Source organism: Lichenostomus cassidix, chromosome 12 (genome assembly GCF_008360975.1).
Source record: "Lichenostomus cassidix isolate B80296 chromosome 12, HeHo_3.0, whole genome shotgun sequence".
In the NCBI taxonomy this organism is placed as follows: domain Eukaryota; kingdom Metazoa; phylum Chordata; class Aves; order Passeriformes; family Meliphagidae; genus Lichenostomus; species Lichenostomus cassidix.
The window spans coordinates 17,928,043-17,952,467 of NC_139493.1; the positions used below are offsets into that span (position 1 = coordinate 17,928,043).

General features: G+C 41.3%; 1 protein-coding gene across 1 annotated transcript in view; it reads right to left on the reverse strand.

Annotated features, from left to right (window-relative positions):
* The window catches only part of VGLL4 (vestigial like family member 4), a 75,853-nt gene that overhangs the window by 46,301 nt on the left and 5,127 nt on the right, over positions 1-24,425 (reverse strand). Inside the window, exon 2 of the mRNA XM_085073070.1 lies at positions 23,045-23,121. Coding sequence (XP_084929196.1) covers positions 23,045-23,108 — 64 coding nt within the window. The 5' untranslated portion in view covers positions 23,109-23,121. The remainder of the gene's footprint in view (positions 1-23,044; positions 23,122-24,425) is intronic.

The window sequence follows — 24,425 nt, forward strand, 5'->3', positions numbered from 1 at the left end:
TGATACTTTCTAGAAAGACAAATATCTTTAATAAAGACAAGTGCATTGTGGTCTTTGGGCAGAGGACTAGAAGTTTTGCATATTGTGCATACTCAGAGATTTTCTACCCCAATGCATCAAATTAAAACATCTAATGAAGACATCAAGAGGAGTCTGAGCCCTTAAGGATACAAACTGCAATAAAAATCCACACCTACAACATTAAAAAAAAAGAGAGGCACGTTTCTTCAGCATGAAGTGCAAGTTCCTTACAGAAGTGTAGGGGATATTTTGATATGCAGTTTTTAACAGAGAGCATCCCTGAATTTACATGAATGCAACACGTTCATTGGATGCTTGGGAACAATAAGAAGAGAAAAGTATTTAAAATTTTCCACTTTAAAATACTTAAATTTTTGTGGGAAGTGCAGGTGATGAGGAAGAAAAGAAAGCACTATTTGAACTCCTCTGGAGCAGTGGTCTACAAGACAGGGTGTGCACATGGGCATTACCCTCCCAAATCCAATATAAATTCTCCTCTATATTCAAAGATACCTATTTCTTCAAGCTGTTTGGAAAAGCATGGTTGGGTGTTGTCCACAAACCACTGACTACTCAGTGGTGCTGTCCAGACACTAATAAAGAAGTTAATTGTTCTTTATTAGACCAGCAGCCTCTGGTGTGCAGGTTTTGGGCAGTAATGATCCCTGTTAAGTGAATGGCTTTCAGCATTTCAGTGCACACTCTGATTGGACTTGTCAAATGTTGCATAATGAACAAGCTTCACAATAAATAATAATAATAAACTGGTACCAACCACGGGGAGCTTGATGAACTTCTAAATTAAAATATCTATGTTGAAAGTAAGGAAAGCACAGTGAAAGAATGGGGGGAAATTATCAATGGAAATGCATCTCTTATATTACATTTTAAACCCAAGCTCCATTCACAGGAAACCTTTCTTTGGAAGAAAATTTATCAACTGAACAGCTCCAAGTCCAGCAGACATTAACCTCAAATACTGACAGGGTCACTGTAAAGCACTTGGTTCCTGTCAGCAAACTCTGCATTCAGACTGCTGCTCATCAACCACTTCCCCAGCCTGAGAGACCTTGCACTGACCTGAAACCAATAATCAATGCATCACTGGGTCACAAAAAAGGCAGTTTTGCCTCCGTTCCTCCTGCAGGCGGGTAGCTGCAGCCCCAGCTCCGTGCTGTGCGGCTGTGCTCACTGTCTGCAGCACTTCCTGCAGGGTTGCACACTCCTTGCTCCGGGCAGGCTGCACAGCCGGGCTGCGGGGTGAGCTGCTCAGCTCCAACACAACCCAACACAACAGCAGCCTCTAGAGGGAACCGGCGGGGAATTGATGGGGAGAGAGAGCATCCCGACAGCCCCAGAGCAGGGAGAGGCTGCAGCTCCCAGCCACTGCATTCGCTAATCCAGTTTGCACACTACGGTGCTTTTCGTGCCTCACCGTTCTGAGGCACTCAAAGCAAAAGAAGGGGAAAAAAACCAGGTAAATCACCACCATCGAACCCAGGAGGGTAAAGGTGAATTTTGCCATGGCCAGAGAATGGTTTGGGCTGAAAAGGACCTGAAAGATCAGCTGGTCTAACCCTTCTCCCTGGGCAGGGACACCCCATGAATCCCATGGACTGAAAGCAAATATCAGCCCCACTAAAGCACCGAGGAGAACAACAGAGCCTTTTCCAGAATTCAAAAGAGCTGGAGAAACCCCCATTTTCCAAAGAGTTACAAGTGTTGTGGCACTGGTCCCTAATGCTGATAAAAATTATCCACAATAAAAACACACAGTCCTGGCTTATCTGAACAATAATAGGACTCAATATAGAAAAAAATCCTTAAAATTTTATATTATTTCTTTACCAGAATTTTTGTAGTGAAAAAATTCTTAACACATCAAGTTTACAGTATCAGATTTGACATGGTTTAATGGGTTTTAGAGCATTTTAACATACACTGAGCTGCTTTAGAAGATTACAAACATACATGGAGCTGCTTTTTCCCAAGCAAGCTAGCAGAGCTCTGCTGTCTGTTTTTCCTCTGCCCTCCTTGACTTTATCCTCCCTCTCGTCTCTCACATTGCTGCTGCCTCAGGCAGTGCTGAAGAACCTGAGAAAACAAATGCCTTTGGTGCTTGTGCTCCACAGAATCTTCCAGGGAGAAAATGGGCAACACTGGCCAGGAATCAACACGGATGGGGGAAAAGTGGAATTTCACCTGTGCAGATCATCAGCACTGAGCAACTATTGAAACACTGACCAGTTCTGCAACTGAGAGGAAAAAACACTCTTTACAGAGGTGGGAGATGTGTCTGTGACCACACAGCATGTCCCAGCATCATTCCATTTTTGAGTGGATAATTATCCACTGCAGCTCCCAGGCTCAGACAGGCACCTCCTGACACCTCCGTGCACACTGAGGAGGAGGTGCAGAATAAAGCAAGAACATGTAAAAGCAGGTTTTACCATTTTTCTTTCTTTGAGAAAGGAGCAAATTGGAGTTGAGGGCTGCTAGGTGGCGATGTGCCTGAAGGAAAAGGCTTTTCTTTCTCCACAGGCTCCAGTGCAGCACTGCTGCTCTCACCAGCCCAGCTCTGAGTTCTGCTAGAATGTATTTCACAGGGAAAAGGGAGAACAAAAATTCTCCTTTCTGCTTTGAAATCCGTTCGGATGTGATGAGGAAATGCAGTTTAAAATGGATTGAACACGCAGCAAGTCCTGAAATGCATAAGGAAAATGACATTTCAAGTTCCTGCAAGCAGCTCCCTCCCAGCTGTGCCCCTGAGATCCACAGGGAGAAAAACACAACTCACCTCTTCCCTCCCTGAGTCAAACACCACAAAACAGAACTTTACACCCTTCTTACAAGCCATTAAGTACTCACAACAGCACCAGTGAACAGAAAATATCAAAACACTCATTTCTTCCCAAGGTGCATTCTTCCATTAAACCATAAAGTTGCACTGCAAATTATTTTAATCACACCAAACTAAATGCTCCCTTAAAATGCATAAATAATTTTTAAAAGCCCCACCAGGCAGAGCATCTCTGAGCTAAAGCTGGTCCTGTTTTACCCGTCCTCTAGTTAAAGACATTATAGAACGTAAAAGAAGCTTTTGAAATTATCACTTTTTAAACTATCACTGGAGCTTCTTGAGCCTGAAATAGTCAGCTTACACCCAATATTGACATGTAACAAAATTATTTGTATAGTCTATCATTCTTGTCATACCCTAAACTTAGGCAGTGCTGCTTAAAAAACCCAAACCCAGCATTATCTAGGGAAGAAATCTGTTTATGAGTGTGTGTGTGTCACAAACTGCTGAGGAACTCACAGGAGGAATTCCCAGCAGATATCCTGGCTCCAGTTCCCACTGAGCAAAATGCCAGGGAAACCAAAAATACAGTGATGCCTAAGAATGTCTAGAATTGCAAGCACTTGTAGGGCCCAAGAATAGATGGTAATGGCTTGTCTGGGCTGGCAGATGGAGTTTTTAATTTCTTTTTTTATTATTTTTAAAAAATGCCTTGCTGTAAAGCAGTTCTTATTCTGTCCTGCTCACTGTTTTAAAGACACAGAGATTTTAAACAGCACATCACTGTGCTTGTAAGTAAAAATTTTAGGTCACTGTATGTGATTTATACATACATGGATGTGTACAGGTACACAAGCAAGACATTTTTCCTGCCAAAAATGAAACCCAGAGAATGTGGAAAATTCTCCACCAAAACTATTTTTCAGTGGAATCAACACCAGCTTTTCTTATTGTGCTTTTGCTGTTTTCACTCCAAAAAAACCCCATGGAAACAAGAAGGGTTTTTTCATGTTGTGCAAGTATTTCTAAGTATTTAGTGACTTAGGACCAGCTATTTCATCCCAGAGCAAAAAAGGTATTTTCCCAAGGTATTTATCAACTCCAAAAGCTTTTGGTTAATTAAACCTGCTCTCATCAGCAGGACCCCCTTGTCTCCCACCCCAAACTGCACCCCTGCTGGCCTTCCAGAGCTCCTGTTCACCTGGAACTGGGGCAGGAGAGCCAAAGCAGGGAACAGACAGAGCTTCCCTCAGATCCCATTTGGGCTGCTGGGGGTTTTTGGTGATTTAAGTCTGGAATATATAAAATAGAACATATCAAACAGGCTCAGAGGTGCTGGGTGAGACCTGCTGGAGGTGTGGAATTGAGACAACACCAACCAAGATTTGAGCCACTTCAGTCACCTCCTGCTCTCTGGCTGGGACTGGAAACTGCCACTCCTGCTTGTTTCCACAACAGATAAATCTCGTTTATCAGGGTGGAAAAGTTGTTGTGTGCTAATTAAAAACTTGATAATCTTTCCTGGTATTTGCATGCTAATTTAAATTTCTGAAGGGTTGATGATAATCACAAACATAATTCAACTCCAACTACAAAGAGTCTCAAACACCAGCAGAGCACAGTGAAGTGCAACCACTGCCATGCCCTGTTAGCAGAGCAAAGAAATTACTTCATTTTCTTCCAATATGAGAAATGAGAGGATGAAAGAAAGAAAATTGAAAAAAAAAAGGCGAGGTTACTAAAGAAAAAAGCCAATTTTAAGTCAGCTTGATGCCCGGGCATCTACACCACTTTTAACTGAGGAAAGTTAGGAGCCAGACCGTGTTTAGAGGTTAGATTTCAAAATTACTGTGCATATCCCTCAGCTTTGGGAAGAAGCAAATCCAGTTTCCAGCAGCCACTAATTACAGGGTTTAGAAATAAAGCAGAGAGCTCCAAGGTTGCTAAAGTCTTTGAAAACATTTCCCCTTATAGCTCACTTGGCAAGACATAAAATATACTTTTTTATATATAAATATATATATGTATACAGGGTCTAAATGAACTTAGATGTCAACATATGTAAACCTGTGGAGCTGACCTTGCTTGTTCAGACTGAATATTCCATTATCACAGCTAACTACCTTATAAATGAGATAAAACCAGGATTCCTTATAAATAAACAACCTTATAAATGAGATAAAGCCAGGATTCCCAATGCTGTCCCAAGAAGTTAAATCAATCACAACTTTTCTTACAAAATGAAATCATTTTGGCTTCTACACATCAAAGCAATTGCTTACCCTAAATGTTAGGATGAAAATATTCATAAGTACGTATTGCAAAACCCAATTTTACAGCCTGCTTCATTAAATTAAAATGAAATTTCATTCAAGCTCTAAGGCTCTTCTTTTCCAATCAAGGGTCTTGTTCTCTATTATTTCAAAAGAATTTGACCCTAATAATTTTTTTTTACCACACCAAGAAGAACAACCCCAACCTTAAACACACTGATCCCAAATTGTGGTGTTCACAAACCCCAGCACCTTTGCTGATGGATGCTGATGGATCAATAGAAGAGAACAAGAAAAAAGGATGATGAATTGTTGCCCTTGTGTTGTTTAAAGTATTAATACAAGAAAGAGCATGTTTGAACTGGTACACAAGGTACACAAGGCAAGACATTTTTCCTGCCAAAAATGAAACCTAGAGAATGTGGAAAATTCTCCACCAAAACTATTTTTCAGTGGAATCAACATTAGCTTTTCTTATTGTGCTTTTGCTGTTTTCACGCCAAAAAAACCCCATGGAAACAAGAAAGGTTTTTTAATGTTTTGCATTACAAAAGACACTTAATTGTTATGAAGTCCCAGCTTTCTGACAAAACAGTGAAGTCTGTATTTACATTTCCCCTCTGCTGGTTTTCTTTCAGCATCTCCCACCCATCACTCCCCTTTACAGAAAGGACCATTGCCCAGCACAGAAACTCTAACAGCAACGTGGGGTTTCCAAACTGCAGTGCCAAAACCACCACTTCCAACCCAAATGTTGGCTTTTCATCGCCATAGAGTGATTAGAATCTCCTGTTCTGAGCACTGCCCATGCCACAGGCTGTACTCAAGGCTAGGAGGGATCACAGGTGCTGCAGGAATTTGCAGTGACCACAACCTGAGCTTGGTCATGCTTTAGCACTTGCTTGGTTTTAACCTAGAGGCAGAGAGGATCACAACTACCAGATTTTAACCACAAAAAAAGCCTTGGGTGTGCAGATTTGTGGGTACATATCAAAGCCTTTTTCCCCAGGCTCACATCCACCACCCCTTCACTTCCTGAAATTCAGCATTTCCCAAACATGACAAATATATTCACAATGTCCCCAAATTTCCTCACCCTTTTAAAGTGTTTCCCAGCTAAACATCCCCTCTCACTTACCTTATCTCTCTCTCCTTCAACAATCTCAACACCCTTCCTCAAGCTGTGCTCTCCAGCCACCCTAAATCCCATCTCTCCCTTCCTGAACTAAGAATTTTCCTCATCAATCCCCCCTTACCCAGAGCCCCCGTCCTATCTCACCACAATTCCCCAAACAAAGACTAATTTTTCCTAGCCCAGGCTTTAAAATTCCCTGTTTCCCTCCTGACCAGCCGCAGGTGCTCAGCTCTTCTGGCTCCTGCCAGCCCCAGAGCCACACCAAGGAAAACAACCACAAGGAACATCAAAAGATGCTCAGCCATGGATGCTGAGATCCCAAAAATGAAGGGACAAATCACACTCCCAGAGCACCTCCTCATCTCTCCCTGTCTCAGTCCTTTTCCTCTTGACCTTTTATTTCCTTTCTCTTGAGCAACAGGTGCTCTTGGGAGCTCAAGATAAGCAATGTTTGCTTCTTTAACTCAGTGATATTCCATCTTTTTCCCAAAGTGCTGGAAAAACACAGAGTTACCCTGGGAATCCTGGAGTTCACAGACTCCTTTTTCCTGAGGGAAAGGTAAAAAAGGCACTTTTGTGACAGGACTAAAGAGGTCCTAATGGTCCCAGCAGCTCCTTCTGATAAACACTCCACTGAGAACAAATTCCCCTATAGACAGATCTTAGCTTCTGAGCAAGGAAAAAAATCAGCTGTAGGTGGTGAGCTGGGCTAATGATGTAAGTCAGGTCATTGCCAAAAATCCTGGGCTTGTCGTTTGCAGAAGTTGGAGACATGGAACTGTCATATGGAAATGAGAGCCTGGGCTGGGCCAGGACAATTAACTGAGGAGTCATTTAATTGTCTTCAGACCACTTCCCTGCTCTGAATGCTGACTTGCTGAAGGGATGATAAACCAAGAGGCACACAGACACAACGTGCACCAACAAGCACTCCAGCCAGGCAGAAAAGTGGAGTTTTGGAGCCTCAAAGGCTCCCAGTTTATGATGTTAATACTGAGTTGATGTCAGCCTAGGTAATGGTGTGGAGCAAGGCTGGTGCCAGGTGTGTGAGCAGCTCTGAGTCGCTGCTCCATGAGCTCCAAAATGCCCAAACACAGCCCAGGAGGAGCCTGGTGCTCCCAGCATTCCCAGCTGAGCTGATTGGTGGTGCTTCTTGTTTAAAAGAAGCAGCAGCGAAAAGGTTACAACACATAATGGAACAAAAAGCCAAAAATCCTGAGCTGGAGATTCTACTCTTTACCATTACATGCCTTAGGAAGTAATTTTCAGGTTAAATATTGTAATATATGATTTTTAACATAGAAAAAATGTTTAAAGAGTATCACAATGCTTGTAAAATTCAATCTGTGGCAAGTTAAAAAGTGCCAGGTGAAGGACTTTTTGGGGCAGTCCTGCTTTGCCACCCTTACCCAGCTGCACTGCATGATCACACCTTGCAGGACCTCGCCTCATTTGGTGTAGAGAAAGATTTGCTGGCTCTGGTCCTCAATAAGGATTGAATTGAATGATATAAAAAAGGTGCTGTGAAGATGAATTAAGGCTTGTGAAGATTTGTGGCAGCACAGTGATAGGTGCCCTACAAAAACCCTAAAGGAACTGAACAATCCTCCCTGCTGAGCTTTGTTTGAACAGGACACAGAAAATAATGTTTAGGTTCCACACTAAGCAATGCAGCAAAGAACACCCAAATATCAAATAATTCTTGATTAGCAAGTGAGATTAAGGCCTTGTGTGAAAATTAGCTTGTGGTCAGGAGTGTCCTATGCCAGGCATTTTGAACCCAGAAGATGAATTTAATCATTATATGCTAAATATCAAAATGTCAACACAGAACTTCAGTATAAATTATTTCCCTAATGGGGAAAATGGCAAAGAAAAACTTCCCCCAGCACTATTAATATATTAATATTAATAATATATTAAGAATATATTAATATGTTGTTATTATTAAAACAAAACTGTTGTGAAATGCATTTCTCCATGCATGCTATTGGCTTAATTAAAAATAAACACTCAAATATATACAATCATAGCAATATACAGCTTGAGGAGAGTTGATGACCTGTTTTCCTTTTTTTTGGGGGGAAATGCCCAATTTCCTTCATCACACATTTTATTCCCTAGATACACCTAATGAAGCATTCCATGTTCTTAAAAATATTTTAAAATACACTTCTGACAACAGTACTCGGTGGAGTAAGAATAGGATTAGAAGTTTTCAAAACAAAATGTTTTCAAAACAAAAATGTCAGAAGCGTTCAAAACAAAAAAAAAAATCAAATGATTCCTGTTTCCCATCTACATATGCACACATCAAATCCCCTACAAAACCATGTCAAGAACTTGTATCAAAGGAAGCAAAGCAAATATTCCAACCAAAGCGAATCCTACAATGATGTAGGGAACAAAGTGCAATGACAACAATTTGTAATCCAAAGAGAAACACAGCAAAACCAATGCACAGCTCCTTTTCCCAGCAGTTTATTAAAATTTAAAATATATGACAACACGCCACAGAAATTAAAAGAAATAAGGAGACTCCACTACTGAAAACCAGAACCTAGCAGCGACCTTGCCCCTCTTTCCCCCCATGTTGCAACTCCATAATATTGCAAAGTTTTGCAACACTGATGCTTTTCTTAAAGGCCCATTTCTCCCACGGGCATCTGAAGATATTGCACACTATGTTTTTTTCCCCAGCTTTTAAATCTAACAGATTAAAAAAAAAAAAAAAAAGAATCATTTAAATTAGGCCTCAAAGTGAATCCACAAGCTCAGAACTAGAAATTAATGCAAACTTTTTAGCTGAACATTTTTGAAGGCTGACCGTGAAGTGCCAAAATGTTTGGGTTGGGCACAACACAGCAACTTTAAAAAAGTGTAGATGGATAAAGACTGTCAAAATACATTTTCTCCTCAGGTGTCTCATTCATCAGATGCACTCAGCCATGCAGATATCTTCTGTCTCAGAACAAATTCACTATCTTAAGCCTTCTCTGAAATCAGATACTTAGACACCCATGACACAATTGAAGAATTTATTCTATTTTCCAGCTACTTTCCACAAAGAGAAGAATGCACCTAAACTGAAGCCATGCATTTTTATTTCTGAAAAGGTGAATTTTCCAGAATTTCATACAGACAATAGATTGGAAATATTCCTTGCACAGAACTTCTATCTGCAAGGAGCCTTGCAAACATGAATCTATTCAGTTTTCACCTGGGGCAAGCATCCACCTCTCTGGCAGCTGGAGAAATGCAGGCAGGAAGATGAGATTTCCCTGGAGGCACAGAAGCCAGTCAGATCCTGACTCTCCTTACCGGGCCAAGGACCACACCTTGCTTTCATCCACTCTTGTAATTACAAATAAAAGAACTCTTGGTCTGGATATTCTCTTCAGGCAGAACCTGTCTGACCTGTTGATGTACCGACAGTGGATTAAAAAAGCCACCAGGCAGCCTGGGGAGAAGCTTTATGAAAGGAATCTGCATGTTTCCAGTGGAACACCCACCTCCTTCTCCTGCCTGCAAACTCCTCTCTTCAGCTTCGCTGATGGAGGACAGAAATTCAGATTCTTGCAGGGAGCACGAGGGAGGTTTGATCTCACAAGGAAATGAAGCATTTACTCTCCACAAAGGGAACATGAGAGAGAAACAGCCAATCCTGCCTGCACATCCTGATTTGCAAGCCCAGCATGGCAGCAACCAAAAGGTTGCTATGGACAGGCTTGGGAAGCTGCTTGAATTAAATATCTCTGACATTCCTGCATTCTTGGGAACCTTCACACATCTGCTTCTTCATTCAGCTAAAACCACCCAAAGCCTGACTTGTCCTTTCACGGTTTCTCTGTGTGGGAGATCCACCCAGATCAAATATAAGAATGAGGACTCCACGTCCACAAACCTCCCAATAATCAGAATTAATTTCTGTTCCTGGGAATAAGCCCTGGCAAGGCAGCAGCCTCAGTAAAACGTCTGCCGTGCAGATGATCCCAAGATCAAAGTTCACCTCGCAGAGTTAGCAGCAGCAGGATGCAGCTACAAAGGGAAACACACCATCCCTTCTGTCAGATAGCCCAGCAGATTCTCCCTGTGCACACCTCACTTCCCCAGGGAACAGCACCTTCATGGGGCCACCAGAAGAACATAAACCAGGTGCTGAAGCCGTGCCTGTTGATTTTCCTAAACAAATAATCCTCCCAGCTCAAAAGCCAGTCAGTCCTTTCTGTTTTGTCAGGCTGCAGCAGATTTGCCACAAGTAAATTCATGTCACTAAGAATGTAAAAGAGTAGCTCAGCCCTGCTGCCAGAGTATAACACTCACACATCAGCCCTGGAAAAGCTTCTGGCTGAACTCTTATTTTTATTGAATTTTACATCAAGAAAATCCACCTCTGGTGAGCTGTTTAACATCTCAACATTCCTCCTGCTTCCCTCTGAACACAGATGTGTCCATGTGGAACATGGGTTTTCAAACATGAACACAAATGTGTACGTGGAATTTTAAAGTTGAACACAACCTTCCCAAACTGGCAGTTCCACTCTGCTCCCACTGCTCTCAGATCATTCTCCTTTACTGCTAGGCAGTAACAGATCGATTTTTGTACCTCACTTTCTCCTCAGGCTTTCCAATCCTGAACAAATCCTGAACCCTCAGAGCTCTGCCAGCTTCAGAAGTGTTGGCAAACTGTGCTGAAGCTTCTGTGCAGTCAGACCAACACTAGAGACACCCAGCAGAATGATATTTGAACAACACCATTCCTGTCCTGCTAATTTAGGCTTTGGTTTGTACTCCCAGACAGGCCAACCAGCTCAGCTCAAACCTCCTCAATTTGGGATCCCTTTGCTTGCTTGAAGACTGAATTTGTGTCAGGAATGTCTGTGCAGTGAAGACAATCCCAAAGAAACCAATTATCCACAGCAGCCTGCACAGCAGCTGGCTTGGAATTCAGCATCAGGAGGGATGGCTGAGCACTGCCAGAGCTTATCAAATATCCAACAGCCTGCAAAGTTTGGAGGGAAAAAAATACGATAAAAAAGTGATAGAACTCACTTTGCTGTGCTGTATAACAAGGGTTGGAAACAAACCCCACACCTCAGGATGGCAGAGGCAGAGCTGTGCAATGCTGTAGTGATAAGCTCAGCACAGCAGTGACTGCAGACCAGCAGCTCCCAGTGCAGGCTGTCAGCAGGGACACTGAGGCTTCCCAGTGCAATCTGCACACAAAACCCAACAGAAGCAACCAATTCCCATCTTCACACACTCACATGTCTACTCCTTTAATATTCCAATTACCAAGTCTGATCTGACTGAGCTGCAGCTCAATGTCTCTGAGGACTGGAATCAATTTAAATGGTTGTCTATCAATACAGCACGTGTTAATCACATCAGTCAATTCACTAAACTGATGCTGAGTCATGATAAAGGCCTGGTTTCACAAAGTTGGTTTCCTGTATTGGTTTCCAAGTAGAATTGATGAAACATCTGCACACAGCCTAAGACAGAATAAACTGGGAGGGGATGTATTGATGACACCCATATTTGTTTAAATAAACAAACTCTGGTTCCTCTGCAGCTGTGGAGGATCCCACTTTCCTCAGTGGGCAAGAAAAGAACTCAGGAATAACCAGAATAATAATAATCAGAATAAAAATAACCAGCGATAACTCATAATAATAATATCCTCAACAGAAGAGCTGAGTGGGCAGCACTTTTGGGAGATGAGCATCCCTGATTCCACAAGGTACAGACACCAGGAGTGCCAGGAGCTCATCCACTGCCTGCCAGCCAACCTCCCCCTGGAGCAAACTCCCCAAAATCCATCCTGCCAGACAGGAATCAGCCTCACTGCATGCTTAGCCCAAAGCCTGTGGCCACCCAGACAATTCCTGTTAAAAGCATGGCTGTGCCTCACCTGAGGTTCTCCCACAGGATTATCAGTTAGGAACAAAGCTGGATGTGCCAAATTCATGTGCACCTCAAAGGGTTTCAATAGGGACAATTCTTGAATGCAGTGAGCACTGGGGCCAGAGCTGGCTGGAGTCTGGCCATGAATTAAAAAGGGGAATCCTAGTCAGTGGATAAAAAGAGGGAATCCCAGTTCATATGTAAAAACAGGGAATCCCAGACTCTGTATAAAGAGAGGGAATCTGAGCCCATGTCTCAAACCCAGCAGGGACTGAACACTCACTGAGCACAGTCCTGCTGCTATTTTATCCCCCATATTATTATTATTTTCTCCCTGCCATGGTAGCAGAACAAACTGTTGTCGCTGATTTAAATCCCAACAGATTCAACACCTTCTCAGGACAGTGACAAAACCAAACCCCCAGGCTGAGAAAACAGTTATGGGCTGAAATATGGTTGTAGCAGACTTTGAGAAATAATGTTGCAGCTCTTAAAGGATTTTTTCAGTTGTCAATTCCTTTCTCCCCAACATCCAGCTTCATTCCCTATAGAATCCCCTATGCTTTTCCAATTTCCTTCCTTTACCATTAGTTCAGAATGACCTGGATGTTCAACCTTGTAAAACACTTATGTATCTGAACTCTTATGAGTTATGGGCTAAAACAACAATTCACACCACGGCAAAAACATTGTGCTAAGAATGTTCTAACCTGGGACAGCCTTGTCCTTCCTTCAGCCCCATTTGCACCATTCCTCACCTCATCTTTCACTCACTGTTAGGATTTTCCACCTTTAGAAGAGCAACTATCAAATTGCAGAGGTACCTTGCAGTTAAAGCTGATGACACAAACCTCTGTTCCACCTTCTCAACAGAAACAAAAGCATCTTCCACTTACTTCTTGCTATTTCAGCAAAATGCAAAAGAAACTCTCATTTTAAAAAACCAAACTATTGCTTAAAAGCATTAAATACTTTAAATGTTTCATTATGTTAATACAATTAATTTCTGTGCAATCAACATAATCTCAGTTACTTCACAAATGGCATTATGTGGATTTCCTTCCAGCTATCCAAAATCAAGGACACCAATTCACATGGAACATTTAATGGAATAGTTGGCCTGTGGAATTTAATTCCAGCAAAAAGTTGCACACTCATTTTCAGCCCATAATCTTTTACCAACACACCACTGCCTCCATAATGGCAGGTAGAAAGAAAATGGAAGGTAAAACCACAGAGAATGCAGAGAATAAATAGAAAGAGACTTAAAAAGAATCCTCATTTATAGTTTCTGTTTCTCACAGGAAACATCAGCTATTCTATAGCTATTGGAGAAATTATTTCTCTTTTCTGTGTTTTAATAAATCAAAAGAAATCAATAAGTAGCATCATTTGTATAAATATTGCCCCCTAACTTCAAGGAACATGGAATTTCAGCCAAAAAAGAGGAAAATGATGACCCTTTTCCAACTAAATGAAGAACAGGAATCCAAAGAGGGAAGAGAAACAAGGAGTTTGTACAAATATATTTGGAATCTGTCATGTCAGAATGAAAAAAACTCTGTCTCAGCCAAACCCAGGACAGAATCCAGTCTGAGAAATAAATAAAAGGTCTTCCCCAAACTCTTTGTTTACTACTTTACATGTTAATTGACATTTCTGGAGTGCTACCAGGAGGTCCAAAGCTGCTGTTATCAATAACTGAAGTTGCCAGGGGAGCACAAGGGCACATGTTGGAGCACATCAGCGCTGCTCAGGAGGCAACAGCCACAAGCAGAGGTGAAAATCTCCATTTTCCTATTGTCAGTCTTCCTTCTGGTTATAATGAATATTTCAGCATGATGAGAGCAGCGAGGCAGTGGCATTAATGTGACAGCATTTGGGTCAGTGGAACAGCTCCTAATGCCACTGTGTCCTATTTATAGCAAAAAGGGAAATAATTGTAGGACAGAGCTGCCAGATGATCAGACAGACAAATGCATGCAAATATGAACAGATGAGCTTAAAAAAGAGTCGAGGCAGGGAGATCTGGACTGGGAACATATCAGAGATGATGATATCCAAGTTGTCATTCCAGCATGACAGCACATGTTTGCCAGTCTGCTCTACCTATAGGGATGGATCAATCTCATCTTGAAGTCTTGCCAAAATGCAGCACTTAGAACACCACTGATTGTGCCTTAAGCCATTCAGAACCCCAACAAACTCTAATTTCAGAATCCTTTTGCTCTCACAGGGCATTACCTTCCAAACCATGCTCTGCCCGTCGCTATCAACGTGGGTAAGGTGAGATTAGGTTGGATAACTGAGGAGGTGACTGAGAAACTCCTGCAATGTCACTGCTGATGGCAAAGCACATTCCAGCTGTGAGCTCTGCTGGCACACACTGGGAAGCCAGGAGCAGCCTGGACAGGGAGCTCCAGTGACCTTTAAAGGCAAAACATCTGTTGGGAGCCAGGAGAAGCTGAGGCCAAAGGGTGCAGGAGGGAGGCATTGCCTTGTGCAGCCACAGCAACAGTTCTGCCAGCAACTCACACTGCAGAGGGAAGAGTTCGATAGCTCAGAGCTGTCACTGAGATCAGGAACTGTCCTTCTACTCAAACAATGCAACAAACATCTCATTTTTTAAATTTTCCAACTTACTTTTCCTTTCCACAGAAGACAACAGTAGAAAGCCCATTGCTTTCCTTCATATTCAAATACTAACAAATGACATTCTTAATAAGCTGTGCACATATTTATCATATTAATAAATTATTGGTTGATAACTATTTTATTAAGGACTGCTATAAGTGTTAATGTGTTCAAAGCCAGATAACTAGTACATTCAATCTTCTAGTTACTATATATTCCAAATTTGAAGTATATTCAAATATACCTCTAAAATTGGAGTTCATGATTTTGAAATAAAGGAATAGTTTGAGTAGGTAAATGTACCATAAGACGATATAATTTTGGTAAGTACCAGCATTCTGCAATAAAAGTCTTCTGAAATAAAAGTCTTCTGAAATAAAAGTATTCTGAAATAAATATGTTCTGAAATAAATATATTCTGACATTTTCCCAGAGAGAGATCCTTGCACAGTAAGTTCTCAGATTTCAACACTGCTCAACTTGAACACATTGGAATTCCAGAGCACTACTGGAAAACCATTATATTGTCAACTGATGAGGAAAATCTAAGGGTAAAAAGAACTGAATGAGGTCCTTAATACACCTCATAATTTGGGGGTGAGTTCAAATGGGAAAACGGAAGTTTTAGGTGTTCCTATAATGAAAAATTGCAGGTCAGGCTAAGCAGAGGTGCATTAGGATGCAGACACTGGGAAGGGACAGCTGGAGCCATGGATGAGCTGTTCTCTCTTCTGTTGGAGTCACATCCATCCTGCTCCAAAGAAAGCAAATAAAGGCAGCAGATTTCCAGTAATAAAGTTCCAGTTGTAACACACAGATGTTTTCACACAAACCAAACAGACAACGTGGGCATGACCCAGAAAATAAAAGCAGTTACTGCTCTTGGCACAGCTCCAGAAAACTCCAGCCCAGTGCAGGGACTGAAATTGTTCCCTTTAAAACACGAAAGCACACAAAGGGCCTTTTCTGTCCAACTGCTGGTTAGAATTTCTCTGCCCTATGGAGCAATAAATGTGTATCTAAAGCAAATTTATTCCAGGGTTATGGAATTATTATCACCTAGGACAATACTGTTGCAGTGTATGCACAAAAATACTTGTAATGCAGGGGCAAAACCACTTTTTGGGCATCTTTTAATGAATGTCATTAAGCTTAAAGTCAGAACAGAAAGGGGAAAAAAATCAGAGGAGAGTAATAAATCACTCTTCACTCTTCAATTTGCTAAATAAGAAGCATTTCTCCATTTAAGCTTATGGATGACAGAAGTTTCTGCAGTGACATTGTTTATAGCTGTGCTGCAGATTTGTAGCTAGAACTCTGCTATCAAGTAATTGAGTTTTGACTCAGCAGCAAAAACAAAAAAAAAAAAAGAAAGAAAGCAATTTTGGGTTTTGCTTCTTGGGGGAAAATATGTTGTCTACAGGCTGAAGCAAAGCACTGCTGCTTGTTTTTTCTTCTTGAGCAACAGAGCAAAAGGCAGAAGTTAGTAAAGCAGTGTGTTAATTGACTACATCCTTTTTTTGTTTCACAAGCCATTCAGTCAGGACACTCACTCTGGACTGGAAAACCCATGTTCAGATCCCTCCTTCTTCAGGTCAGAATTAAATATCATAAATAAAGTCTGGGTTCCCAGCCAGGGAAAAGAAAAATTCCAAACAGATGCTCATTAACTAAGAGCTTGCATGTTGCTTTTTACAACAGAACTATAAAAATTCTACGATCATTACACTCAAGACTGAAAAAGGAGTAAAGGCTGCATAGGACCACCTCAATGTTAAGGCAATTATAACTGTTTCCAATAGAATTGGGTTTATAATGCTGAGGCTGGTTTAAGGCATGGAGTTACAGAGGCAACAGGGAAGTTGCAAAGTGCTCTGTTCCAACCCTTCCAGACACTTGATAAAGTGCTGAAATTAGTACCAACAGAAACAAGGACATAAAGAAAGAGTAGGGAAAGTAGTAAATATGCCAAATCCAAAGTACTGCTGAAGTATTTTAACTCCATTCCTCTCACCACTTCTGCCTCAGTGCCATTTCCAAGATTGTCCTGTTTGTTCTCTGTGCTCTTAAAGATGGGGAAAGGACATCCTGGAAAGCACCCTGCATTTTTCTAGGCAGCCTGGAGTACTTCTAATTAACATAGAACTTTTTTTTTTTCTTTTTCAAACCAAATTAAACAAGCCAAATAGTATTTACCATGGCAAGAACAGCCAGATTTCCACAATCTAGTACATCCCAGTTGTAAAACTCAGTCCATTCCTGCAGCTTCCATCCCCACCAGGAAACCTCACGGACAAAACCCAACCTGTGAACAATTTCCCTGCACTGTTGGATTCAGGCTGTAATAAACAGGAGTTCTGGCAAAGCAGCAGCTGAGCACAAAGCTCCAAGGCCAGCACTTGGGAAAGGACAACCAGTGAGGAGCACTGACAAGCTCCATCTGGGATTTGCTGTCACACTTCACCCCGCAGTGCTCAGCCAGCTGGGATTCTCCAGCACTGCTTGGGATCTTCCAAATTCCATCCCAGCAAGAAGATTCCTCCCCCTCCATTCTCCAGACAACTTTGAAGGAGACAGTGTTTCAGCAAGCACCATTTACAGGGGGGAATGCCAGCAGCCCCCATGGTTTATCCCCAGGTAGGTGAAAAGAAGGAAGAAAAGCCCCACTGTGTGGCTGCCACTGCTCAGGAGCTCCAGCAGGAACATCTGGGATGCTGGAGGATGCTACAACGTGTTTACAAACTGCAGGCAGCTGAACTTTGTGAAAATTCATTCCCCAGGGCCATGCAGGCCCTTTGTTCCTGCAGGAATTTCCATCCCTGCAGCCTCTGCTAATGGGGTTCCCCTGCTCCTAACCCCATCGAGGCACCAGGCACACAATTGCCCCATTTTCCAGCCTATTTAACAAGCTGAAAACAGAACTCTGCTCCTTCTTTTCTTTCCTTGCTATGATAAACTATGGAGGAAAAGAGGGTGAAACTTTCTGGGGGTGAGAATAATTCACTGTTGTTTTTTAAAACAAAACAAACCCAAACAAGCAGTTGTCCTACGTAACACTCCTACTTCCAAGAAAATCCTAAAATTAATGGGATGGCCCTGACACCACTCACAGGAAGCTGCTCTGTGAGATACTGAGTGATACAAACAGCTAAAGGACAAAAAGCAGAAGGTCAGGAATTCAGCCATTCAGATATTTTATTAAAAGCCAGATTTACTGATATTTAAAACAGGGAAGATATTGGTATTTTCTGCATGGCTCATCAATTTAAAAGCAGAACACTCTGCATGTTATTACTCAGAGTTTTATTATTTCAAGCTTTTGGTATTCATACAACAACATCAGATGATTCAGGCTGCATCTCAAGGATTGAAGCACTTATGTTTTTCCATCACATTATTACTCAGCTGAGACATCACATTTCCATACTTCTTCCCCTTCCATTAAAAAAAAAAAAGGATGATTTATGTCACAAACAAAGGACTCCCTCATTGATCAAGCATTGCTTCAATGACAAACTGACAAATGTGCTTTTAACACCTCTCATAGCTGTTAAGCAGATTTTTGCTGACTTTGCTCATTAGAAATTGGAACTTTTCCTTCAGGAACCTTCAGTTTCTCTTTTGCTGGACAGCACAGATAAGCTCTGACCACAAGCACAGTTGCTAAATCATTATAAACTATTCAGTTATTTAATTACACATTAATTTCTGCAATTAAAGAATCCAGGGTCTTAAGGTGAGTTGCAGAACACCACATTCTAATCACACCTCTCATTTTTAAGACCAACTCTGTGTGTGTATCCAATATCTGCCTCTTCTCTGAGCCAAGAGACAATTCATCCAATCACCAGCCTGGCAAAAAGACAACCTAATCAATATTGGAATGAAGCATAAAAGGAGAAACAAATATCCACGTGGTGAATCCATTTCTATCCATGTGAGAAATGTCTCAGCCAAACAAGGGAAAGGTCCTGAAGAAGTTGTCAAGCTCGAAATTAAAGTTTCTGCTGGATTGGTTAATAAGAGACACCCGAGAGCTGACAAATCCTGATTAAAAACCCTCAACTTCGACAGGGCTGAAAAACAACACGCATGCAAAATACTGTGAAATTTATTTACAAAATGCAAAATAGAAATCTGAGTTCAAGTGGTTGTGTTGCCCTCAACCAAGCAGGATTGCAGCAAGTATTGTCCTGCAAAACAAAAAACTTTATCACTGGAGGAGTCCTGAGAGTCACAGAAAGGAAGATTTTTCATAGAAGCATCACAAACAACCTTCTAATTACATGGTAAATTCTTATTTAGGTTAAATTGGAGAAAAACTGAGTCAGGGATTGAGTTGTTACAAGATTTGCTCTTTTGGACATATATGTGAAAATGAAAGTACAAAGGGCAAGTCACATGATGAGATTCTGTTCATTACTGGAAATTTTTCATTGCTTTGGGTAATATTTTGCTATGGAATATTTCTTGTCCTTACTACAAACACTACAATTCCTCCCACTTCTACTCAGAATGGGGTGAACTCATGAATAGAAAATAAACAAGGGTTGTGACATGAAATGCTGTCCTGTTTCCCATTTTTCTGAAGCAGCTGAATCTCTAGAAAAAAAGGAAAACAAACAAACAAATCCCACACAACCAAACCAATGCTGGAAAAAAGCCCAAAATCCTCCAAAAAACCAAACTTCAAATGATCCTGGAGACTTTCTTAAATTCCATGCCATTCCTCCCTCTCAGTCAGTCAAACAACTCCAGGAGCTGCAGTGTTTGCAGTGCTGCTCTGCAAAGTCCTGCAAGCACTGATATTAAAGGCTGCCTCAGCCTTGCTGCCCATCATTTGCCATCAATTTACACAACAAACAGTAGCAGTGTGGGTGGAAAGCCCTGGTGCTGCTGGAAATATTTCATCATGAATCTCTTCCACACAAATAACAACACTCCAGTCCAATTCTGCTCCAAACGCTGCTTGTTTTTTATTTAAAACAATGAGCTTACGGAGTCATCGTCTCCTTCAATAGTGCTAAAAAATAATAAATTCTTCTCAACTCAGCCTTGAAGTAGTATTTTTTTTGGGATCAGCTATCCAAAGCACCAAATCACTGCATATTTATTCAGGAGGAGTGGTAGCCAGCACACAGCTCACGCTCCTAATGAACTCCTGATACCACCAAGAACAGCACAAACTGATTGGTAGGTCCTGTCTACACCAGGATTTTATTACAGAGCGGATTAGGGCTGGGATTTTAAAGCACAATAATTCTTCTGTACTAGAAATATCAACTGTAAGGTCTGGCTTAATTATTTGAAGTGGATTAGAGCGAACCACATAAAAGAAGCTGTTGCCAAACAGGACCAGTGCTCACAGGCAAGGAGTGGGGAGCAGCAGCTCCCTGCACACATGACTGATGGCACATGTGCAAGGAGCATGGCTCCAGCAAAGATCAGCCTTTTTCTGGTTTAATGGAGTTCTCTATCAGCTTTGCAAAGCACAAATCAAGATTCAACAGGTATGGGTTTGGTTCAAGGCAGTAAAATACAAAGCTGTTACCCAGGACTTGCTGGTGCCATGTAGGAGCTGTTTCCAAACCTTGCATTTCCTTATGGAAGTGTATGTTCTCCTGCTTGCCCACAGCAGACTTTTCACTGTATCACCCTCAGGCAGTGAAAAAATACACGTTTTTTTCTCATTCTTTCCCATATTTTAAACTGAGCTTATATATTGCAGGGCTTATATATTGTAAGTAAAATGTGACTATAACACTGATTTCACAGTGCTCACAATAAGTCCTTCTCAGTGTTTTCTTTCACTGTTCTCTCAATAACCAGATTATGCCTCTAAAACTCTGTTTGTAACTGAAAGACCAGTTCCAAAGCCCTGATACCAGATAAATACAACATGATAATCCTCCTTACTGCTTGAATACTTGCTTAAACCCCAGCAGCTTATCCTGTGGTCTCCTAAAACCAGCCAGATGGAACCCTGAGCAGATGAGAAATCAGTGCCACCCCAGCAAGGAGGGACAGGAGAGTAATGAGTGTTGAGCATCTCACTGGAAACTGCAAAACTCAAGTTTACAATAAGCCACATTCAATAAGGTCTAAGGGTTTTATTTTTTAATATAAAACCAGCACAGATGCCCATCACAGAGATGGTCACTGCATCCAAGTCCCATTTCTGAGGCCCTGAAAAGATCCCAGCCAAAGCTCACAGGTGCCACTTAGAGATAAAACAGTTGCACATTACCCACAGCTCCTCTCCAGGGGAACTGACTTTTTATGGCCTTTCCTTCACTACTGCCAAGTCAGAAATCAGTGACAATCCTTTCCCAGGTCTGGCTAATAATGACACCATTGCTTGTATTCTTGTGCTCAGCCTCCTCTGGACTTTTTAAGTACAGATCCACTGTACCATAAACCTAAATAACTGCTGCCATCTCCGTGGAAAGAGTTAAAATACCAAACTGCAGTAGCCACTTCTACTCCATAATTAATCTTTTCCGTGCCACAGTAGTTAAACAAATGTGGTTCATAAATTTTCATTGCTAACAAGTGCAGGATGATTTAAACTGGAATCTGGAGAAATACAGTATAGTTCCTGAGCTAAAGCAGAGATGAGCCAGGTTTTACCCTTTTTTCTGATTCTCCTCCCCATCCCAGCAGGGCTGGAAGTGAGCACTGTGTGGTACTTGCTTGCTGGCTGAGGTTAAACTCATTTCTTTAAGTGCTGCTAAGTTTAAAAGTATTTGTTTTAAACAGTGCATGACTTGTATTTACACTAAGACACTTCACCATTATTGGCCCTGCAGTGAGTGCCCCCAGAGATAAGGGAATCCTTCACATTTCAAAGCATTAAATGAATAAATTCTGGTGATATTGCTGCACCCCTGGTCATGACTGGAATACTGGAAACTCTGCAGAATTCTGCTTTAGACAAAGCAAGCAGGGATACAGAAATGCAGTGCTAGAACCTCACTGAGAGCTCAAACAGAGCTGCTAAATTCAAGATTCAAAGCAGCTCTGTAGCACAGAGTGAAGCCCTAAAGATGACACACAAGCTCTGCACAGCTCAGCTCCTCCTGCAGCAGCACTGTGGGGTGTGATGCACAGCAGGGCAAACTGGAGACAGCACAAGTTAGGAGCTGCAGAGTGGCATAAATCTAATTAAGGCTAAGTGGGAAGACTGAAGGAATGTCAATTAGAACCAGACACACAGCAGCTCCCTCACATGCAAGCTGCACTGGATCAGACTTCCTCTGCAGGCTCTAAATCCAGCCCAGCATTCCTACCCTGTGGAGCTCAAAATCAAACTGTGGTCTTGGGCAATACTTAACCAAAAAGAATGCATTTCAGCTCAAGAAAATGGAGAACACGTATTCAAAATATACTTTTTTTAATGCAGGCAGAGTAAATTCCCCCCAGGACAAAATCATGGTTGAAATTATTTCCCCAAGAAGTTCCACTGCTGTTCATTTTCCCAAAAAGAGCCAATAACTGTGACAATCAACCAAATCATCCCTCTCTAGTGGCACCACTAAAACCTCATCCAGTAGCAAAGGGAACATGCAAGAACAGCAAAACCAACAATCATCATAAAGCAGATTTACAGCAGTAAACCAATTATATTATTTAATATCCAAGGCTAATAATTTTCAAAAATATACACAGAACAAAATAAGAACAGCTGTGTTCATCTTAAAAGGTGATTTTCTGCACAGAAGCTACACACAAAAGCAGTTTGAAATCCAAAATACCATTGTTCCAGTCTCCTGAGGTTGATACCCAAGGTGAAACCACTACTCAGAAAGCACCAAGGACATTCACTCCTGAGCAACAATCTGATCTGCACACTGGCACTGCAGCTTGGCAGAATCGAAAATATGATTCCAACATTAGTTAACCCACCTGAAACTCTTACCATGAATGTTAAAAGTAAAAATATTACCCAAACAAAGGGCAACACGAGCCTCTGCCATCACTGCCTGTGTCACAATCCTGGCACTACCTTTTACTGAAGTGGAAAAGGAATTGCTAAGGACATTTTAAAATACCAGCAGTGATTCTCTCCTGCCCAGGGAGCAATTTCAGTGCAAGGTATTGGTTTTGCACCTGAGGAAAACAACCTCTGCAGGGTTTTCTGCACATCTGCACGATCCTGAGGAGTTTTTTACACATCTTGGACTCAGGAAAATTCCAAGCTGGATAAAAGCAGCACCCAGGCTGATCCACAGTTGCGAAATGAAGCATCTGGAGCTGAGCAAGCAGAGCACTTACGTTTCTCATCATCAGCATGGACCAGAGATGCTGCTCTCGACAAAACATCCAAGGGAGTCTCCATTCCTCTCTGGATCCTGCAAAATTCAGAAGCAAGGTTTCAGGGAGGAGATGTGGGACAACACTCTGGGTGCTGTGCAGAGCACACACACACCAGGTTTAGAGAAGGAATAAGTAACGAACAACAGGAGCATGACAGCAAAAAAAAAAAAAAATCCAAGTTTCTGCTGTTCTTCTCGTTATACCAGCACAGGACGTGTTAATTAAATCCTAATTATATGAACTTTATTTATAATTTTATTATAATTATCTTATTTTATTATAATGACCTTATAATTTTATTCAGACTTTTTTTGGCTAATAAACATATAGCTGAACTCTGGGTTTGTGTACAACCACACACAGAACTGTAATTTGTAAAATCACAATCACACCCCAGCAGCTGCTCTTCCCTGGGTTTTGCCCCCTGCAACACACAATTCCCACCCATGAAAAATTAACTCCACCACACTAGAAATGCCTCTTCCAGCACCACACCAAGCTACAAACTCCTGTCAAACCCAATGACTGCACTGCAGCTTCCAGAAGCTTCTCCAAGTTTCACATGAATAGCTTCAAAAGTAAAAATTCCAATAAGAAATCCCAAAAATATGGAAGGGAAAGGAATGAAGAGAATAACATGTTGTCAAGATGGTTTTATTGCAAAGCCAACAACTTCTATATGTGTTCAAATAAAAAGGAAACAGCACAGGCAGAACTGTTTGGGGGAAAAAACCCAGAACAGCTAATGGTTTTTTTGAGGTTTTTCCACAAAAAAACTTAGCAAAAATGTCTCTCATAAGAACTGTTTACTGTAACTGACTTTACAGTATGATCTTAAAAAAAAAAAAAAAAGGGGAAAAAAAGGTAGTGGCAACTGCAGAAATCTCAAACACATGTCTAACATGTACATTGACTTAACAACAAGCACATGTTTGGGAAGCAATTTCCTTGCCTTTGCACTAAAACAATAAACCTCACTATCCTCACTCCCTCTGCCCAAATAAGTCAAAGACTTTAAACTAATCAAAGACTTTAAAGCGTAAAAGAAAGGATTTTCAAGTGTTTGTAAGTTTAAAAAAATGTATTTTTAAGCTCAAAGCATATATTTTTAAGTTTAAATAATGAAATCCAGTAAGATTTCCACAGAATTATGCAAGAAGAGGAGACAAACTTGAAGTAACCACGTGTATTGAGGATTAAAACATGCTTCTCCCTCCCTGCCAGAATCAGCTTTTGCTCGAGAAGAATATTTTACCTGAGAAAGTCATATTTTAAACTGATAAAGTCAATTAAACCTTTCATTTAAAGACAGTACCTGCAGACAAGAGGTTTTAAAAAA